The sequence below is a fragment of the Rutidosis leptorrhynchoides genome, chromosome 2, assembly GCF_046630445.1.
Source record: "Rutidosis leptorrhynchoides isolate AG116_Rl617_1_P2 chromosome 2, CSIRO_AGI_Rlap_v1, whole genome shotgun sequence".
Lineage (NCBI taxonomy): Eukaryota > Viridiplantae > Streptophyta > Magnoliopsida > Asterales > Asteraceae > Rutidosis > Rutidosis leptorrhynchoides.
The window spans coordinates 684,798,963-684,818,670 of NC_092334.1; the positions used below are offsets into that span (position 1 = coordinate 684,798,963).

Consider the following 19,708-nt stretch of genomic DNA (forward strand, 5'->3'; position numbering starts at 1 on the left):
AGTTATTTTTGGACTAGGTAGATTAGGCTCGCTTATAGATAACATATGTTCGTTGTCATTATTACTAATCTCGAGTTTTTTCGTTTAATTTGTAATTTGTAATGGTTTTCGTTTCTTTCATCTTCTAGATGAAACTGCCCCGTTGTATGGATTTCGTTATTTTGTAAAATATATATATATATATATATATATATATATATATATATATATATATATATATATATATATATATATATATATATATATATATATATATATATATATATATATAAAGCACGTGCATTTATGCTGACATGTAATTTTCTTAATTAATCTGTATTAATTTTTGCCACATGTCATCTTCTTATGCAAGATTGCCACATGTCACTTCCTATATAACTCCATAATATTTTTCCAAAAATTTAATTCCATATATATATATATATATATATATATATATATATATATATATATATATATATATATATATATATATATATATATATATATATATATATATATATATATATATATAGGATCAGGATTAATAGGGAAGTAACCAATCGGGGGGAAGCAAATTTTTGTTTTTGTTTTTTTTTTTGGAATTTTTTTTAATGCATCAAGATCACACGAAAATATGAATATTTAAAAAAGACACTTCGTGATGAATGTTATTATTTAGGCGGGAAAACGATCGACAAAAATAATATTCAAGATAATATTGATCGTGAAGAATGTTAACGTTTTTTTCCATGTTTTGTGAAGTAAAATTTAGCCCGATTTAGAGTTTAGAGTTTAGGGTTTAGGATTTTGGGTACTCTAAATCCTAAATCTAAACCCTAAACCCTAAATTTCTAAACCCTAATATCTAAACCCTATAAACCCTAATATCTAAACTCTTATATCTAAAACCTCAACATACGCTCGAAAAACACGATAATTGTTATATATTACTTCTTCGAGCGTTTTCCCGCCAAAATAAAAATATTTATACAAAGTGTCTTTATTAAATGTTCATATTTTCATCCAATCTATAATGTTCGTGAACAAAGTTTTTTCAAAAAATGAAGAAAAAAAAATTTACTTCCCCCCGATTGGTTACTTCCCCCTTGATCCTACCACTATATATATATATATATATATATATATATATATATATATATATATATATATATATATATATATATATATATATAATAATTAATCTAATTCTACATGTCATTTTCTTAATTAAACTGAATCAAATAATAATAACTTTTTAAAATAACTTTTTAAATTAAATGATGATATATACGGTATTTTTACAATAACCATAAACACAATCCGTACAAGGTATACACTATTATCATCATTAATATATAAATTATAAATATATAATATTATATATACGTAATCCTCGGTTCATAATAATTATAATTTATAAGAGTACAAATTTTGTAACAGACCTTTTGATATAATTTAAGACAAAATTACTGTGGAATTATAATAATATTATGGAATTATCATTATATATTTATTTTTGCCTCAGCATGGGACATACAACACAACCAATATAAATATGGCTAACAAAGCATTTGAAACGTACGGATTTCAATACCGAAAGTTATAAGACCATTTGTATTGATAGTTCGTGTTGTGCATTTTTGCATTTTTTTAATGACTAGGACGTGTTGTGTTCTTGAGTGGAGTAGTGGTGGTGTTGGTTTTTGGTGTGTGTTAGGAGTATTGTGGTGATGTGTCAAAATATAATTGGGTAAGTATTAAATAGGGGATAAAAATAATATTTTTATAATAATAAAAAAAATTATTAAAATCAAAGCAACGGCAGTTGCCTATTCCGTTGCAATTCAACCAACGTGGATCAAGATTTCAATCCAACGCATGGATACGGGTGGTTGGTGATGCGTTGCTTGTGTCCACCTCAGATTCAACGGGCGTGAATTCCAACCGATACAACCGTCTAACGAATGGAAATTGGAAACCATCAAATGAATAGTAATCGGGCTAGGCCCAAAGAAACTAAATGAAATGGAGTATTCAATATTAATGTTTTCGATATAAATGTCAATAGTAATAAATGTTTTTTTTTTCATTTTAATTGTATTATACATTTGATAAATATAAATACTAACGTTATCGATCACTAATTTATATACCTGTTGTGCAATGTACGAGCTCACGTTAATATTCAATACTAATGCTTTCGTTACAAATATTATTATAATAAATGTTCTTTCTATTGTAATTGTATTATACATTTGATAAAATATCAATAGTAATGTTATCGAATATTAATTTATACAACTACCGTGCAACGGCGGGCTCATAAAACTAGTATATATATAAAACACAAAGTTTTCGAAGATTGTGGTTGAAAGTTATTTATGGACATATATATATATATATATATATATATATATATATATATATATATATATATATATATATATATATATATATATATATATATATATATATATATATATATATATATATATATATATATATATTAATTAATACTAAATTAATAGATACTCCGAATATGCTTTCAAATTGAGATCTATTACTCCGTATTCATAATTATTCTATTACTCCGTATTCTTTTATGAATGTAACCATTCTATAACTATGGAATGGGTACTTAGTACAGTAATATAAGAAGTTTAAATTTTTTTCATTATCTTGCTTATAATTATCTTCTTTTTACAAAGTTAAGTGATTTTAATGACTATATTATATTACATGCGTTCCACCAGAAGTGTCTTTATTCAAAAAAAAATTGTATAATAATTGTAAAATATTTTATCACCGTTCAAAGCACGGGCTCTAAAACCAACATAACGGGTTCTTAAACTCAAAAGAAGTGTCTTTATTCAAAAAATAATTGTATATAATAATTGTAAAATATTTTACCACCGTCCAACGCACGGGCTCTAAAACCAACACAACGATCTCTTAAACTCAAAGAATAATGAAAAAGATATTGATTGTGAGAAATAAAAAAAAATTTGTAAACGTTAACTTACTAACAAGAATTTTAAAATTTGTCAACACCACGGAGTCTTAAACTCAAAAGAATTTTTAAAATTTGTCAACACCACAGACTTTTAAATAATTCTTATATTTAATCTATTTTTTTAATATCGCTATATATATACCAATATGAATTGGAAATTATATTTTTTTTGAAGTTGTTTACACATCGTGCTATATATGTACGGGTTCAAAAACCTAGTACATGTATATAAAAGAAAACTGAAAGAGCTGTCAAATCTTGGAAGATAATTTGAATTTTATTTGACCTCTAAAACATGATGTTTATAGTATTCGAAAAGTTAGTGAACCATTAAACTTGCAATCTAATCCAAATGAACAGCCAACTTTCTTTTTAATTTTATTTAATAAAATAAAAATTGCTATAAGAAACTAAGAAAGCTCAGTTTTACATGCAGTAACGTAATTAACTAGCTCAGAAAAATTTAAGAAAATGTCAATGGCCGGCCACGTACGTTAGTTCTGCTTTACATTTTTGTTGGGGTCATCTAATTATAATCACTTTATTTCTTTCTTTTTTTTAAACGTAAAGCTTGCATTAGTGTATCATTTATTTCAACAACATTCATCATTTCGCACACACGTGTTCGGGAGGAAAATAACATTAGTTTCACCATATAAATAAATCAACCCTCACAACACTCTACTCAATTTCAACTACTCTTGCAAAAACTTATATTTTATTTTCTTTATCATGTCTATTTCCATACCTTCTTCTGCTTACGAACACGAACGTCAAAATTGTCAAGATCGAGTACAAGATGAAAAAGCACCTACAAATGTTTTTACTTTGAGTTTAACTCGGTTTGGTGTTCATAATATTACAACTCATTCGGGTTCCAATAATGATAATTCGGTTTATTATGAGCTTCTTAATTTTTCAATACAAAATCTTAGATTTTCGGGTTTATCGATGCCTAAACCGGCCGTGATCGTGTTCCCGGAGACAAAAGAACAGTTAGCGAAATCTGTTGTGTGTGCTCGTGAATCGTCGCTAGAAATTCGGGTCCGATGTGGCGGTCATAGTTACGAAGGGACGTCATCCGTGTGGACGGACGGGCGTCCTTTTGTCGTGATCGATATGACGAGATTAGACCATGTATCGGTGGACGTGAAGTCGGGAACCGCGTGGGTTGAAGCTGGTGCGACACTTGGTCAAATGTACTGTGCGATAGCTGAGTCGAGCCCGGTCCGTGGTTTCTCGGCTGGTTCGTGTCCAACGGTCGGAGTAGGTGGTCATATTTCGGGTGGTGGGTTTGGGTTATTGTCGCGAAAATACGGGCTAGCGGCAGATAATGTGGTTGATGCGATTTTAGTAACCGCGGACGGGGAGTTAATGAACCGCGAGGCGATGGGTGAGGATGTATTTTGGGCGATTAGAGGCGGTGGGGGTGGGGTTTGGGGAATTGTGTACGCTTTTAATATTAAATTATCAAGTGTACCTGAATCAGTCACTAGTTTCATCGTGTCTAGACCAGCAACGAAGGGACTGGTGACTGATTTGATAAATAGATGGCAACACGTTGCACCTGAGTTGCCCGACGACTTTTACTTATCCGCATTTGTGGGTGCGGGCTTGCCCGAACGAAAGGGCAAACTAGGTTTATCGGCTACGTTCAAAGGTTTTTATTTGGGACCGATATCAAATATGTTGTCTATCATAAACCAAGTGTTTCCCGAGCTAAAAGTCATGGAAAACAACTGTAAAGAAACGAGTTGGATTGAGTCGATTCTTTTCTTCTCGGGTTATGGAGATGGAAGTTCGGTTTTTGACTTGAAAAACCGCTTCTTACAATATAAATTGTACTACAAGGCCAAATCGGACTACGTCCGTAAACCTATTCCAAAATCCGTTCTAACAACGGCACTTGAAATACTCGAAAAACAACCAAAAGGTTATGTGATTTTAGACCCGTATGGTGGCGCAATGCAAACGATAAGTAGTGATTCGATCCCGTTCCCTCATAGGAAAGGAAACATTTTCACTGTTCAGTATCTAGTAGAATGGAAAGAAGGTGATAACGATAAAAGCAACGATTACTTGGCATGGATACAAGGCTTTTATGACTCGATGACGCCCTATGTGGCACAAAACCCACGAGCCGCATACATTAACTACATGGATGTTGATATTGGAGTAATGAATTGGAGCAAAACTCGAGCCAACTCGGATAATGATGATGCGGTAGAGATGGGTCGAGTATGGGGGGAGAAGTACTTCTATAAAAATTATGATCGTCTAGTGAGAGCAAAGACACAGATTGATCCGTACAATGTTTTTAGACATCAACAAAGTATACCTCCAATGTCTTTGGATAACAAGAATCAAAGGGGATGTAGATCTATGGAATAGTCTAAATAGTGTGATGAATCAAAATTGTTTGTTTGTCCTTTTTATGTAAAAAATTGTGAAGTAATCAACATATACTTTATAGTTTCTGTTTTCGTTATCTTTTTATTTTTTTCTTCAAAGCAAACTAGACACTAAGACACATATACATGAAATTATTCCGACTTGAATATGTTGCTTAACAGGGTTAAAAGGGGCCTGCATATTTTGGTTCAATACTCCATTTCGGAATGTTGTTTTACAGTATACACCTTAAAATTTGAGGTTATATTTTCCTTTGTTTACCCCCATTTACGGAGATGATTTTTCTTATCATCCTGCCCATCAATTGCTTCAATCCTAATGAGATACTATTATGTTCTACCTACACCAGTGGCCTAAACAGCATAGGGCAGGGCAGGGCAGGGCAGGGGGGGGCAGATGCCCCCTATCAATTTTAAATTTCTAGGCTTTTTCAGACTTAAAATTTTAAATTTTTTAATTTTGTCCCATTGATTCGAAACTTTCAAGCTTAAAATTTGAATTTGCCTTCAAAAGTCTTTATATATTGGCCCAAATCTTCCAGATTTTACCCTCAACCCAAAGCCCATGACGCAAAAAATTTTTTACCCCGGTGAAAAAAAATTCTATTTTCTCCACTGTACATACATCAAGATAATTTACACCGAGTTATAAATGGTTTGTACAAATACAATGCAATCAACAATGGAGACTTTCAACTCTAAATCAAGCTTAGTTGTAACTCGGTCCTTGTTATCTACATACTTATTATGGCTACTTCGGAAGACGGTTGTTTGATCAAAACCAATTCCCGGATTTTAGACTTGGGGATAAGTTTGTTTTTCAAGAGTTAGGGAGTCAAACTATTATTCTAAATCTTTATTAACATTATACGTTCTTATAGAATGAAACTTCTAACCCAAAAAGAGATCTTAATTAAAGCTTCTTGAACCTTGAGATCTTTGAAATTGCAACCTTAGATATCAATTTCAGAGTGAATTACAACTTTGAAGAACATTTTATGAACTTGACCCGTGTCTGAAACTGGAACAAAATACAAAGCTCCATTGTGTATGAACTTTCAAACCCCTATTATGTGAATCAAGATTTCGAGATACAAGCAAGTTATTATCATTATTATTTGAGATGAGACGAGGTGTAGCGCAGTTTGGTCAGCGCATCTGTTTTGGGTACAGAGGGCCATAACACCAAACGTGAGAAGCAGTTTCACGAACCATATACCAACGACATTTGTGTTGTATACAATGAAGATACTTTTTTTCAAATTTTCATAAAATAGTTAAAGTTTACTTTTTACACTACTCTTTGTTCAGATGTACGGGGTCAACAAGTCATATTATAACAGTTTATGATTATTTTCATGACCACTTAAAAATATTTGGTTTGAACGTTAATCAAAGATCAATAACCCATCTTGTTTTATTTTTATTTATTTTTGCGAAAAAATCGTAACAGTATTGATACAGATCTAAAGGTTTAAAGTACGAACTGATACAAAAAGAGCAAAAACGAGCCCCAACCAAACTAAACAAATCTAAAACAAATGATTTCACCAATAGAGTGAAGACACGCTTACGTACGCTACAAAGCAAGAGTTTGTTCCAAATTCTTTAAAGGACAGAACAACAAAGTGAGGTCAGCCCTTTTCATCAATCATCCTTTATACATTTCACTCGCATTCAAATTTGACCTTACAAAAATAACTAAAGTACATTTTGTCACATCACAAATTTGACCTTACAAAAACAAATTTATGCAATAAATTATAAATCCTACGGCGTTAGTTGTTCCAAACCTTGTATGGTCAAATAGTCGGGAGCTTGTCGACGGACCAAACGAAAAGAACACTTGATGATGTAATATTAACAATCACTCTTCTATGTCCAATGAATCCCGAACGTCTTCGTCATTATCATGTCATGATTGTTTTGTTCATGATCACATACGTATGTTTGTCCACCCGAATATAAACTTAAACAAGATCCATTATGGTACATCATTGGAATCTAAGTGTTTGACCAAAATTTTTAACCAGATGTTCATGTGAAAAATATATACAACACGCTTGCTTATCAGCTACTACCGCCAACCTCAGCAGCACGCTGCCTCATCATTTCCATAACAGCCGCCCTACGACGACTATCAGACTGTTGTTGCAGTCTTCTTAAATGTTCATTTAAATCTCTGTAACAAGAACACAAACCAGTTTAATATGCAATAACAAACTTATGATGAGCAACAGAGCAAGACTTGGTTTTGCATAACCATTATCCAAAAAGATGGCAAATTCGACCCTTAACTTATAAATAGGTTGATTTGAGTTTAATAATGAAAGCATGAATATCATTTAAGTGTACCATTAGCAGATACAGCCTGCTAAATTGGTGGTCAACTAAAAATACATATCTATCACAATAACACAACTTCTTTAATCAATCTAACAAAAAGTTATTTCGTTTAAAAAATACTTCTTCCGTCCCAAAATAACTGTCTCATTTTGACTTTTGAAGGTATTCTTTTTCAACTTTGACTATAATTACTTTTGTTTGTGTTATATAATAACGGATGAAAATTATCAATGAGAACAAGTTTAAAATCCAGTCAATTCATATAAATTTAATCAATAAAGTTTTAGGATGTAGGGATGGCAAAAATAACCCATACCCGATGGGGAACACCCATATTTTTTGGTTGGGTTCGGGCCGGGTATGGCAATGGTTTTAATTATTTTGTGGGTCCAGGCCCGGGGATGCATTTAGACACAAACCCGATTACTCGGCCCGTACCTGAAAAAAAGACTCGAATACCCGTTTACCCGATGGTTCGTAAGTAAAAGGGACCCGGATACCCGTCGGGAAATCTGTTTTGGGTACAGCGGGTCCGGGTCCGGGTTTGGGACGAGTTTTTTTAATCTGGTTCGGGTCTGAAATTACCTAACCCGGCCCAAACCTGACCCGATGCCATCCCTACCGCCCGTAGTGACCCGTACAACTACACTTTGACTGAACCCACCCAACCCGGATCATTTTGTCAAATCTATGTAACATTTATATTAGTTTGCTCATAAAGGAAGTCAAGTGAAAACTAAAAAATTGCACACACATTGTTACTTAATATGCTATGAAAGTGAAAATCGAAACATATAAGTTTACCTGCAACGGGGCACACGACATTTAGTTTCTTTACATGCACGAGCATGAAGTTGCAGAAGATACCACATTCTCTTGCAAAGAACGCAACCACCAGAGGCACGTACTTTGCAATTCATACCGTGTCTAAACAATCCTCTCACTTTTCTACAGTTTGGATACTGACAATGTGGTGACCCACACTGAGACGCGTGTACCAGCAGATCGAGCATTTTCCTAAGCTGCAAATGTCATACATCAACTGTGTTATTAGCTTGTAATAAACAAATATTATATGGGATAAATTATTAAATATCAGATAATTATAAATCTAGAGGCATTTACTCGTACACCATTTTGAGTGTAAACAACAGATGTGACAAAATGACTTGGTTGACGTAGGAGTGTTCAATATTGGTTTCAAACCAATTAACCCGAAAACCAAACCAAATGAAAACCGAAAAAAGAACCTCCGAATCTGAATCCGGTTTCGGTTCGCTTTTTAAATTTGAATTGGGTTTGATCGGAAACCAAATTAACTAGTAACATATTATGTTATTAATATACATAGGCGAAAAAACGATTTAAAATCAAATGTCGAATTTAAAATCGATTTGTTATGATTATTTCGGTTAAATATTGAATTTATGGTTTTATCGGTTTTAACCGAAACCGAACCGAATTTAAATTCGGTTCGGTTTTACAATTGAATTCGGTTTCTGTTTTGCCTCCAAATTTTCATAACCGAATAAAGTAGGAAGACTTTGGCGATTCATATCATAATAGGTAAAATATTTATGTCCCAGCACATAAAATACATAAACCAAGTAAATCAAAAACCGAAAACTGAACCGATAAACACCCCTAATTGGACGTGTTGGTTAACATGTGTGGTTTCAAACCGGTCCAATTTTTGTGGGTGACAGTCAATTTCCACCACTAGCAACCTAAAATCAGATCTAGAGTCGTCACTCAGTTATAGACGAGGGTAAGAAAATGAAAAATTTATTAAGCATACCTGCAAAACTCGTTGTTGCCTCGCTTCTTTATTTTGCGCGTCACGCTCAGCAATAGACGGATGATGTGTCAGCTTATGAGGATGATTAATTCCTCCGTCTTTATAATAACATGAATTGCACACATCATAATCAGGGCAAGTCTCACAACGCCAACCTTGCCCGGTTTCTATATCAAGGTTACATCTATTGCATGTTGTTACAAAAGCCGGAGCAGTTGGATTATGAAGATGATATAAAATCATCATCGATGAATGTTTAGCACGACGAAGTGTGTCGTATTGATAATGATTTCCTTGGCAAAGGCTCAAGAAAGCCTGTCGGGTATCGAAAAACTCGCTCTCGAGAATTTCGTCATCGTCTTTCGTGTCTGGAGCCACGTCATTCATCTCGACCTGAAAAAATATTGGAATATAACAAGATACGATAACCACAATCTTCTTCTTATATCAAAAGAACGATATGATTATGTCATTTTTTCAAAAGACTGAATTTTAACCTTTAGATGAGTTTATAACTTTGATGTGCCATAACTCATAATTGTCCATCTCTTATTTTAACCATTGATTTGAACTTGGATACCAATCATTATCTTGAGATTTCAACATTTGATTTGATAAATCAAATAAAAACTACTTTCTTATTATATTATTAATTAAATTAATAATTAAGTAATTAATTATAATAATTAATTTTAAATTATTAATTATTTTGTGAAATCACGGGTTATAACTAGTAGACATTAAACTGGGAAGAAAATAAAAGGACTCTGCTACATTTTAAGTATAAAGTGACTTACAGGATAAAGGGGATGCTTTTCTCTGTTCTTAATAGGATGTCTATCGGCCTCATCGAGGTTTTGTTCTACTTCGTAACACCTGCAAGATTTATTGTTTAATGATATTTAGTGGAGGTGTCAATTCCGGCCCAATTACTTATAAATGGGTCAACTAGTGTTATGTAAGTAAACTCAAATAATACTAGTTTATAAGGAAATGACTAAAATGGATCGAAAGTCACCCAAGAAGTTTGTTAAGAAAATCTACTTAACACGCAACTTATTTGCGAACTTTAAGATGGAGGGTTTTCGAGCTAACCCATCCCGCTCCATTTTGTCTCGTATTGAAATATTACATGTCTAGATGTGTTACCCAACCTAACCGAGTTGCCAATCTTTTGCGAATCTTATCAACTTTGTTACTACATCACAAGATTTATATAAATAGAAGAAACAAGAACTGTGTTAGAGCTCATAATGGTTACCTTTCACATAGCTTAAAATTTTTGCACCGACGACAGACCCAATGCGTTCCAGATACCATTAAAACACAGCAATGAGTGCATGCGGGTTGCAAGTGAACCATAATGAAATCTTCCTTCATCGGGGAAATCGTTTCGCCAAGCTGTAAATATAAAAATTTTCCCATATGAACAAAAACAAAACAAGCCATATAAGAAAAATGGAAGACGAACAGAACACACAAAATAAACATCAAAATGTGGACACTGGGCAGAAATGTGAATGGATATGGGGACGAGATCAAGAAGAGTTGCCAAGGTTATGTTAACGACAAGGTTACAAAAATCGCTACTTGAGGAGTACTCGGTCGGGACTATTAAGGGAGTACTCGGATGTTGACTAAGTTTGACGTTGACCGATTTTGACCGAGTTTTCGAGTAATCCCGAGTTTTGGCCGAGTTTTGACCGATTTTCCGAGTAATCCCGAGATTGACCGAGTACTCGCCGAGTAATTCCGTGTTCTGCAACACTAGTCAACGAGATCGTGATTGGGTCAAATGGGTTGTGAGTCACCCAAAAGTATGCTTTAGGCACATAAAACCTCCCAAAGCTTTTTATTTAAAAATGTACAAGAGACTTACTCTATGCATCAGCAGAAGATCTTTGGATGTATTCCCGGAAAGATCGGTTTGACCATGGGCTTTAAGAGCTCTTTTTGTAATTGACTTTTTAATTGACCCTTTTTTGTTTTGTCGTAATCCTTCTTCTTCTTGACGAATCTGATAAATTATATCTTCTGCAGCACCAGGCCAGTAATCGCCATCGAAATATGGCAATCGAGTTGCAGTTACCTTAGCTTTACACTCACCGGAGTTTATAAAAAAATGGTCGTACAAATTAGTGAGTTCTACCACGATATTTTCCTTTGAAGCCTTTCTTAACATCGCCAAATACCTGATACAGTACACCAACAATATATCATGTGAAATAATTAGTATCAGATAAATCAGTTGTAATAAAACATGTCACATAACTTATTGTTTACAATGAAGTAATGTATGTCGAACGGGTCCCACTCACCATTCCCTTAGTTTGTCAGACTTTGGTGTCTTCTGAATCTCGGGATGACAATACAAGATATAATCTTCACCCTTTAATGGAGGGCAGGCCCATATATAGCAACTTGTGAAACCACGTTTCTTGCAGTATTCTAAGTAAGCTATCTGAAGGAAAAAACATGAAAATCATCATAAATGGGTTGATTTTAGTTATGTTTTATCTTAAGAGGGTCAAAGCTAGAAACTTCACTAAAACGTAAAATGTTAAATAAAAAAGGTAGTAAAGGTGATTCGATTATAATTATAAAGAACAAAAAAAAAAAGTGAAAAGCTTACCAGAATTTCATGATATACAAATGTACGGAGTGCTTCTCCAGTAACAGCTCTAATTTCGGGCCTAAAGTACTTAACGGAATCTAAATAAGAAAGATAAACACGTCGATGATTTGGCTGCTCACATTCGGATCCAAATTCTTGAACATACATGCCAAATAGACATACTTCTACTCCTTCAATTTTCTGAAACAACAAAACCACCTACACAAGAAACCATAGTTTAGGGACTGTTTATGAAAGAACCACAAAACCATGAAACAAGAATATTAGTTTTAACAAAAAGGTGGGAAATTTTATATTATTTTAGTTATTGAATACGATATTGGAGGTTTTATGCATATATATTACACTTCAACCATTAAAGTTTACAACTTTATTTCAAATGCTCGACTTTCGACCCATTGGAAACCATATCATGTTAAAACTAGTTTTTTTTTATTTGTCGCGTAAGAAATAAAGTGCAACACGAATTCACCCATTTTTTCATTTACAATATTGATCTGTTCTCATTACCTTAGATTTATACCCAAATTCTTTAGGATAATTTTCGTCTTGAAAGATTTCAAGAAATCTCTGCTTGACTTCCAACTTTTTATCCACTGATGAGACAACTCTAACAACAAGTGCTTCTGCTCCAGGAACCTGACAAAAACAAGAACTATGAAACTTTTTGAAATCTAATAGAAACAAGATTCCAACTTTTTGAAACAAGATAGAAACAAGATTCCAACTTTTTGAAACAAGATTCCAACATTTTGAAACAACATAGAAACAAGATTCCAACTTTTTGAAACGAGATAGAAACAAGATTCCAATTTTTTGAAACACGTTAATTTACAGTAGTAGGATGAAATCCAAAACGAGTAAATGAAACGATTATAAGATCACCTCATCGTAACTTTTTCCATGGAACCTTGCCCTCTCCATTCTTTCATGTTTTAGCTTCTTAAAAAGCCGGTCTTCGATGTGATCACTGAGTATCGTACGAGGCAAATCTTTTGCTCCAAGAACGGCACTTTGCGGTAACGGAGTTCGTTCACCTCGTTCCACTTCTTCTACGTAACAATTTGGACAAGTGTACTCTGCTTGCCCACCATCGTTTCTTCGGCCATTAAATAAAGCACATATTTGATGTTGCCAAGCTTCGCATCGGTCACATTGGACCCACTGCACAATACCAAAAGAAGTCCGTGCATGTTATCAAACAATATGACTACACTTATAATTTAAATTAATTTTGAAGTTTGTATTGAATAAAAAATACACTTTGGGTCGTCTCCTAGTAGTTGCATTTACCTTTTTGACATGTTAGGATAAACAAAATTCACATCGAGTTGTTATTATGTATATGGACGAAATTACATCAAATAATCATGATACAAAAGCTATAGTAGAAATGCATACCCATTCTTCAGTCTCCTCGTCGTTTTTTTTACATGATTTAGAAGTTTGTATCAAGGTTTCGGGAGTACTTGGCAACTTGGGAGTACTCGGGGAGCACTCGGATGTTGACCAAGTTGAACTTTGACAGATTTTGACAATGTTTTGACTGATTTTGACCAATTTTTCAAGTAATCTTGAGTTTTGACAGATTTTCCAAGTAATTCCGAATTTTGACCAAGTTCTCGCCGAGTACTCTCCGAGTTGCAAAAAACGAGCACTCGCCGAGTAATTCCGAGTTTTGCAAAACTGGTTTGTATGCAATAAAAATAGACTTTGGGTGACTTCTAACCATTTGACCTGTCTCCTAGTAGTTGCATTTTCCTTTTAACATGTTAGGATAAACAAAATGCACATCGACTCGTTCACAAGTAAATGGACAAAATTACCACGTAAAATAATCATGATACAAAAGCTATATAATGTAAATGCATACCCATTCTTCAGTCTCCTCGTCGTTTTTCCTTTTCTCCATTTTTGCTTTCAACATATTAGTTCCATCAACATTAATTGCGTCTCCACGGGTCTCGTTATAACACGGAATACAGAAATAATGACGCGTATCACCAGTCCCGGAAGTGTAATACATTGCGTTCCTTTTTATTCGAGCACCACAAGGTGTGCAATATATAGGTGGTGGTTCAAAACTGAGCTTTTCAACCGCACATAGCTGACAAGAGTTCTCACTCATTGAATTTTCCATAGCTTGATTCTTTTCGACCTTGGCTTTGCTCTGCACCAAAGATATGATTAAAAAGAAAATAAAATAAATATATATTAATAACGTGGGTTTATAAAACAAAATAAGCATAACCTATTGCTATGGGGCTATGAAATAACAAACATCTATGTTTTCCTCTCAGGGCTATATAATCATGAATATATGTCTATGCTAGGTGATAGATCAACCCACACCCGAAAACTACCCGAACCCCTTTTGGGAAAAAAGGGTGCAGGGTCAATCCAACTACTTTCAACCAGCAACCACACTTTTGCCCCTTAAATGGGTCAAATAGTATTATTCAAAAAAGGCATAGCCTCCATAATCAGCTTATATAAAAAAAAAGAAGATAAATAGTGAAATAGTACTAGTTATAATGAAAAAATGATATTTGAAACACTAATTATAGCCAAAAATATTTAACTGAATAAGAAATGTTAAAGTTAAACTGAAACATTACCCAACCCATAATGACACTTTTCTAAATATAATAAAAAACTGACCTGGCCGACCCATTGTCTAAGACCCATGATATGCTCCCGAACCTGCTCTGGTGTAAACAACTCCATCATCGATACCCCTTTTACTTTTGGTTTACCAGACTTGGTTCCAACCGAAGTTTCAGCAGGTGGTGGACCAATTTCCTTTTGGGCCTCCTGTTGGGCCTCCTGTTGGGCCTCTTGTTGGGCCTCAACCACCCCTTTCTCAGATTCAACAAACTCCTTGGAAACACCCTCTGACATCATCGAACCACCTTCCGATTTAACTATACAAGAATTTTCAATATAACCATTATTTACTTCAGATTTCACCGGAACAAACGGTTCACTAATACGACGTTCTTCGAATTCGACCGGTGCATCGTGAAGGGCTTCTGGTATATTCGAATTTTCATTCTCGGTAGCCATTAATTGTGATTGTAATGGTTGCTCAAGTTTCATCTTTTTCATAAATGGATGTAAATTTTCAGAAGAGTCAACCATAGGTTGACTAATTTTCACGGGCTCGATTAGTGGGACCCCTTTCAGTTGCACAAACTGTTTTACGGGAACACAAACTGGACAAACGGGATCTCGACAATTTATATTATGATTAATCAACCGTTTGGACCCACGGCACCGAGGATACTTGCATTGAACGCCATCTTTGCACGTTTTCATATGATTCCATAATTTTTGAGCCGTGATGCAATTCGGTTCTGGGCATTTTCCAGCTGGATGGATACATTTTCGTGCATGTCTCAAAAATAAAATCCACCTTTGTTGATTCTTGTACTGTAATTCTTGATTTAAATTAGCAGAATTTGAAGGAGTTACGTTTTTATTAGCGGTCGATCCTTCTGAAGATGGGTTGTTGTTCCCAGTTATTATTTGATGAAATTCCTCTTGAGCAACATTCGGATCGTAAGACATGTTTGACTTCCATTGACCCTGAATAAGATCATTTTGTGGGTCCGCAACAGATTGTTGTGAATTTTCTGTTGATGGTAAGAACAGATTATCGTTTTCACCAGAAATCTGATAGGAATTGTTTGCTGTTGCTGACATGGATGAATGAAATTGCTCATTTTGAGACTTGATTCCGGGCTCAGATTTTATTTGAGAACCAGGATTGTGTATCATATGAGACTGGCCATATGACAACCGCTGATTCTGCTGACTTTGACTTTGACTTTGACTTTGCTGAGTCTGTAGATTTTGACTCTGAATAAGTTGTTCCTGAAACTGAGAAGGCTGGAGATTATTGTGCAAATTCGCCTGGTTTATCATCATGGTGGAGCTTGTTTTATGTAACGCCTGTAAGCTTACAGGGTTCATATTTTGATTTTGATTATTTATCATTGACGAATTGGAATTTGTGGTCCCGTAGAAATTGCCAGATCCTAAAGAGTTAATGGAACCACCCCCATAAACATCACCTGTGAAGTACACGATATCTTTAAACACAAAACAACAGGCCTAGTTTTCAGTACAGGGTTGGGTGATGGGTCAAAACAGGCCATAAAAGTTTCATATAAAAAACCTTAATTTAAGATATTTACAAATAATAACAGGTTTTCAGAGACACACACATAACCTTATCCATCTTTAAATACTATAGAAAGATTAGCTACAATAACCCCCCCCCCCCCCCCCTACCCCCCCCCCCCCCCCCACACACACACACACATGCATACATATTAGTGAAGTAATTGGGAGTACCATGTGAAATCTGACGCTGATGTGGCAACGGTTGGGCTGAGTTCCCGTAATGAGAAGCCGTCAGGTATCCCTCAGAGCTTCCCGAGCCATTCATTATCTGTAAATTATTGTTATTCATGATCCCTACTCCATTGTTTGTTGACCCGTTCTGGAACCCGTATGCTTTCTGATGCAAACTGGATCTAATTCCCCCGCCCATATGGCTTCCAAGGTTATGCAAGATTCTACTGTTTTGACCACCAACTTGTTGTTGTTTCTGTTGCAATGGCTGAGACACCGTCGTAGAATCCACACCCGAAAGCCCAACAACATCATTTGATGAATCCATGTTCATATAAGATTGGTTGCTTGAACTAACCCCGTTAATATTGTTAATGTTATTACCAGTATTATTATTATTATTATTATTACTAAATCCGGGAGTAGGTATCATTTGTCCAGGAGTAGGTATCATTTGGCTCGCCATTCTTTGTGCCCCCATTGATGACATTAAGTTGTTTCCACCTGATCTTAAGGAAAAATTGGATGTTGACTGCTGATATCCATTAGTCAACCCTCCTGCAAACGGGTCAATTTAGTATGGGCAGGTTGGTTTGACCCACAACCACTTTTAGAGTACTTTTTTTTACTTGTTACGAAAAAAATTATCATTGAACTACAGATTTAAGTCCTTAAACAAATCAATTTTGGAGGTTGCATAAATTAAAAATTCTGAGACTTTTAAACCATGTAACCTGTTCTGATTTAGTAATTGAAATGCAACAAATTATAACTTTTTTTTTTTTTGTAAACCAAGACATATAAATACCGTCGGATGAGGGGAAGGAACTACTATGCATCCCACCGGCGGGCCCATTGGTATTCGGTATAAAGTTTCCAGAATTGACAGCCGAAACCATGTTATTATTGCGATTTCCAGCCAAGAACGACTGATCAATTGAAGATGAAACATTCAAGTTTGAATTCCCATTTTGAGAAACACCCGGAGTAGGAATCATTGTCCCCATAGCAACTGAGGTATTACCGTGTTGCTGATACTGTTGATTGTGATTATTAGTATTATTATTATTATTATTCAAGGGGAGACGTTTTATCAAAAAATGTAACCGAGTTTCCAGTGTTTCCAAGTTCATATATTCCTCCTGAAAGTAACATACAAAAACTATTTAAGTAATTAAGTTTAGATAAATAGATATAAGGTTTAAAATAGTTGCACAAGAAGCGAACCTTTGAAGTAGCTGTTTTAAAAAGGCCTTCTTCTAGGCGTTTAACAATATCCAACACTTTCTTTTGAGCGATTTCTTGAGTTTGTTGTCGTTGCATTAGAAAATCATAGCTGGAGAAGAAAAACAACATTAAAAACATATAAAATTTATCCATGGTGTAAAGAGGATGTCTTGAAGCACATATACAGTGACCACATAAATCCGATCTTGACCCATTGGCCGGCATTGGCCGATTATTTACGAGGAGTTTGAAAAATCTAATAGATTAGCTTCTAAAAAGAGATTAATCGAGGATAGATCAGGATCTTTACAACCACATGTACGGTACAATCCATTAATGCACGATTTTGGAGGATTTATCAATATCGTTGGTGGATTAAGCATTGCCCATCAATCGAAGTTGCCAGTTTCAACCCATTTACTTATCAATAAGTTGATGCGAATTATTATTGAAATAATATAGGTTTGTAATCAACTAATCCTATTTTATACGCCAACTATTTAAGAAAAGGTTATAAAATTGTGGATGACCGGGTTGTGTGCAGGTTACCACTCGTAATATCAATGACTAGACATGCCCAAAACATGTAAAAGATTAAGAAATCTTACATCCTCTCTTGTATGAATCGACGTGCCTTCAGAAAACCAGGCTCCATATTGAGTGTATTTCGCTGACCTGGATTTTGCATCATGTTTTGTTGATGCGGCATGGCAGGCAATGAAGTCCCGGTCTGATTGGTCACCTGCCCGGAAAACTGCCCGGCCATATGCGTTTGTAAATTCATCTTTAACCTGTAGGCGTCAATATACGATATAATATACAATACAATGCAACAATGTACACTTGATCGATATCACCCGTTGAGTTGCGATGCATAATCATTTAATCAAGCTCTATGCATCATTTTCCCTAGCTTCAATCTTGAGGATGCAGCAATTGAAAATTCGACTCCTGCAGTTAATAATGACAATTACTTCACACATGTTTTAAACTATAGCTTTTGTAGATTACACAACAATATACATCTTGTAGTAGATTTACGGAATCAATAACGGAAGCTATTGTCACTTGTACATAAACAAAGTTTAATCATCACCTTATACGGTAACATTCTCATATGAGTACTTATATAATAGCCAAGTTTAAATCAGATCAAAGAGACTATTTTAAATGACAAACAAAAACTGCAGTGAAGTACTAGAGACTAGAGAGTAATCTCATACAATCAACCATCAACTATAAGATTAAACTACAATTTCAATTCACAAGTAAGATTAAATTAAGATAAAATAAGTCACAATCAAACCTAATTAATCTCAATATAAATACAGAATTTAGATATACTGTTATATATATTACATTAATGATTCTAGAAAATGATGATGGTATAAAAATTGAACTTTATGCACAAATAAAAAAATTTGATACAAATTTAAACCTTCATTTAATTATTGATACTTGAAATTACATGGCAACTCAACAAGTATTAAAATCATAAATCCCCAATTACATAAAACAGAATAAAATTGAACAATTGAATCATTCTACAAACAAATCTATAATCTGAAAAGGAATAAAAATTATTCAATTCATAGCTAAATCAACTAAAGCACAATAACCCTAAACCCAAAATTCTGCAAAATTGAGATGATCAAACACAAATTAAGTACAATTAATCAATAATTAATTGTGATCGCAGTACAATTACCTTAATTTATCGTTTGAAGTTAAGATAGCAGATGTTGATCAGTTATTAAGAGATGAAATTGGAACCTAATAACATACGACTTGTTGCAGAGTACAAGAGAGAGAAAAAAGGGGAGAATTTTGTCGGACCTAGATATAGAAATATGAAAATGAATATTGTTATTACCCGGTTTATTCGGGTAATCGGGTTGATGTTGGAATGACCCGAAACAATTTTTATTTCTTTCTAA

General features: G+C 34.2%; 2 protein-coding genes across 2 annotated transcripts; one reads left to right on the plus strand and one right to left on the minus strand.

Moving 5' to 3' along the window:
* Nucleotides 1–3,718: 3,718 nt before the first annotated feature.
* LOC139894011 (berberine bridge enzyme-like D-2) lies at nucleotides 3,719–5,418 on the plus strand (the record flags this gene model as incomplete). Its single annotated transcript, XM_071877218.1, has 1 exon — nucleotides 3,719–5,418. A coding segment is annotated over one exon (1,668 nt), but the record flags the coding sequence as incomplete, so codon positions are not given.
* A 1,504-nt stretch (nucleotides 5,419–6,922) lies between these two features.
* LOC139894658 (histone acetyltransferase HAC1-like) lies at nucleotides 6,923–19,629 on the minus strand. Its single transcript, XM_071878058.1, has 17 exons — nucleotides 19,480–19,629; nucleotides 18,380–18,722; nucleotides 17,772–17,880; nucleotides 17,353–17,686; nucleotides 16,545–17,102; nucleotides 14,847–16,261; nucleotides 14,059–14,355; nucleotides 13,071–13,349; nucleotides 12,696–12,824; nucleotides 12,183–12,383; nucleotides 11,869–12,011; nucleotides 11,430–11,742; nucleotides 10,812–10,951; nucleotides 10,348–10,426; nucleotides 9,551–9,943; nucleotides 8,557–8,774; nucleotides 6,923–7,588 (listed from the first exon to the last, which is right to left on the minus strand). The coding sequence occupies exons 2-17, from the start codon at nucleotides 18,553–18,555 to the stop codon at nucleotides 7,477–7,479; spliced, it is 4,896 nt and encodes a 1,631-aa protein (XP_071734159.1). The 5' UTR covers nucleotides 18,556–18,722; nucleotides 19,480–19,629; the 3' UTR covers nucleotides 6,923–7,476.
* Nucleotides 19,630–19,708: the final 79 nt, after the last annotated feature.

Bases quoted from the DNA above. Each gene is read 5' to 3' on its own strand.
- LOC139894658 (XM_071878058.1), bottom strand. From the start codon at position 18,555: ATGAATTTACAAACGCATATGGCCGGGCAGTTTTCCGGGCAGGTGACC. The intron at 16,262-16,544 runs GTACTCCCAATT...TGTACTTCACAG, and splicing joins TCAGCGTCAGATTTCACATG to GTGATGTTTATGGGGGTGGT. The intron at 12,825-13,070 runs GTGATCTTATAA...TGTTTTTGTCAG, and splicing joins ATGGAAAAAGTTACGATGAG to GTTCCTGGAGCAGAAGCACT.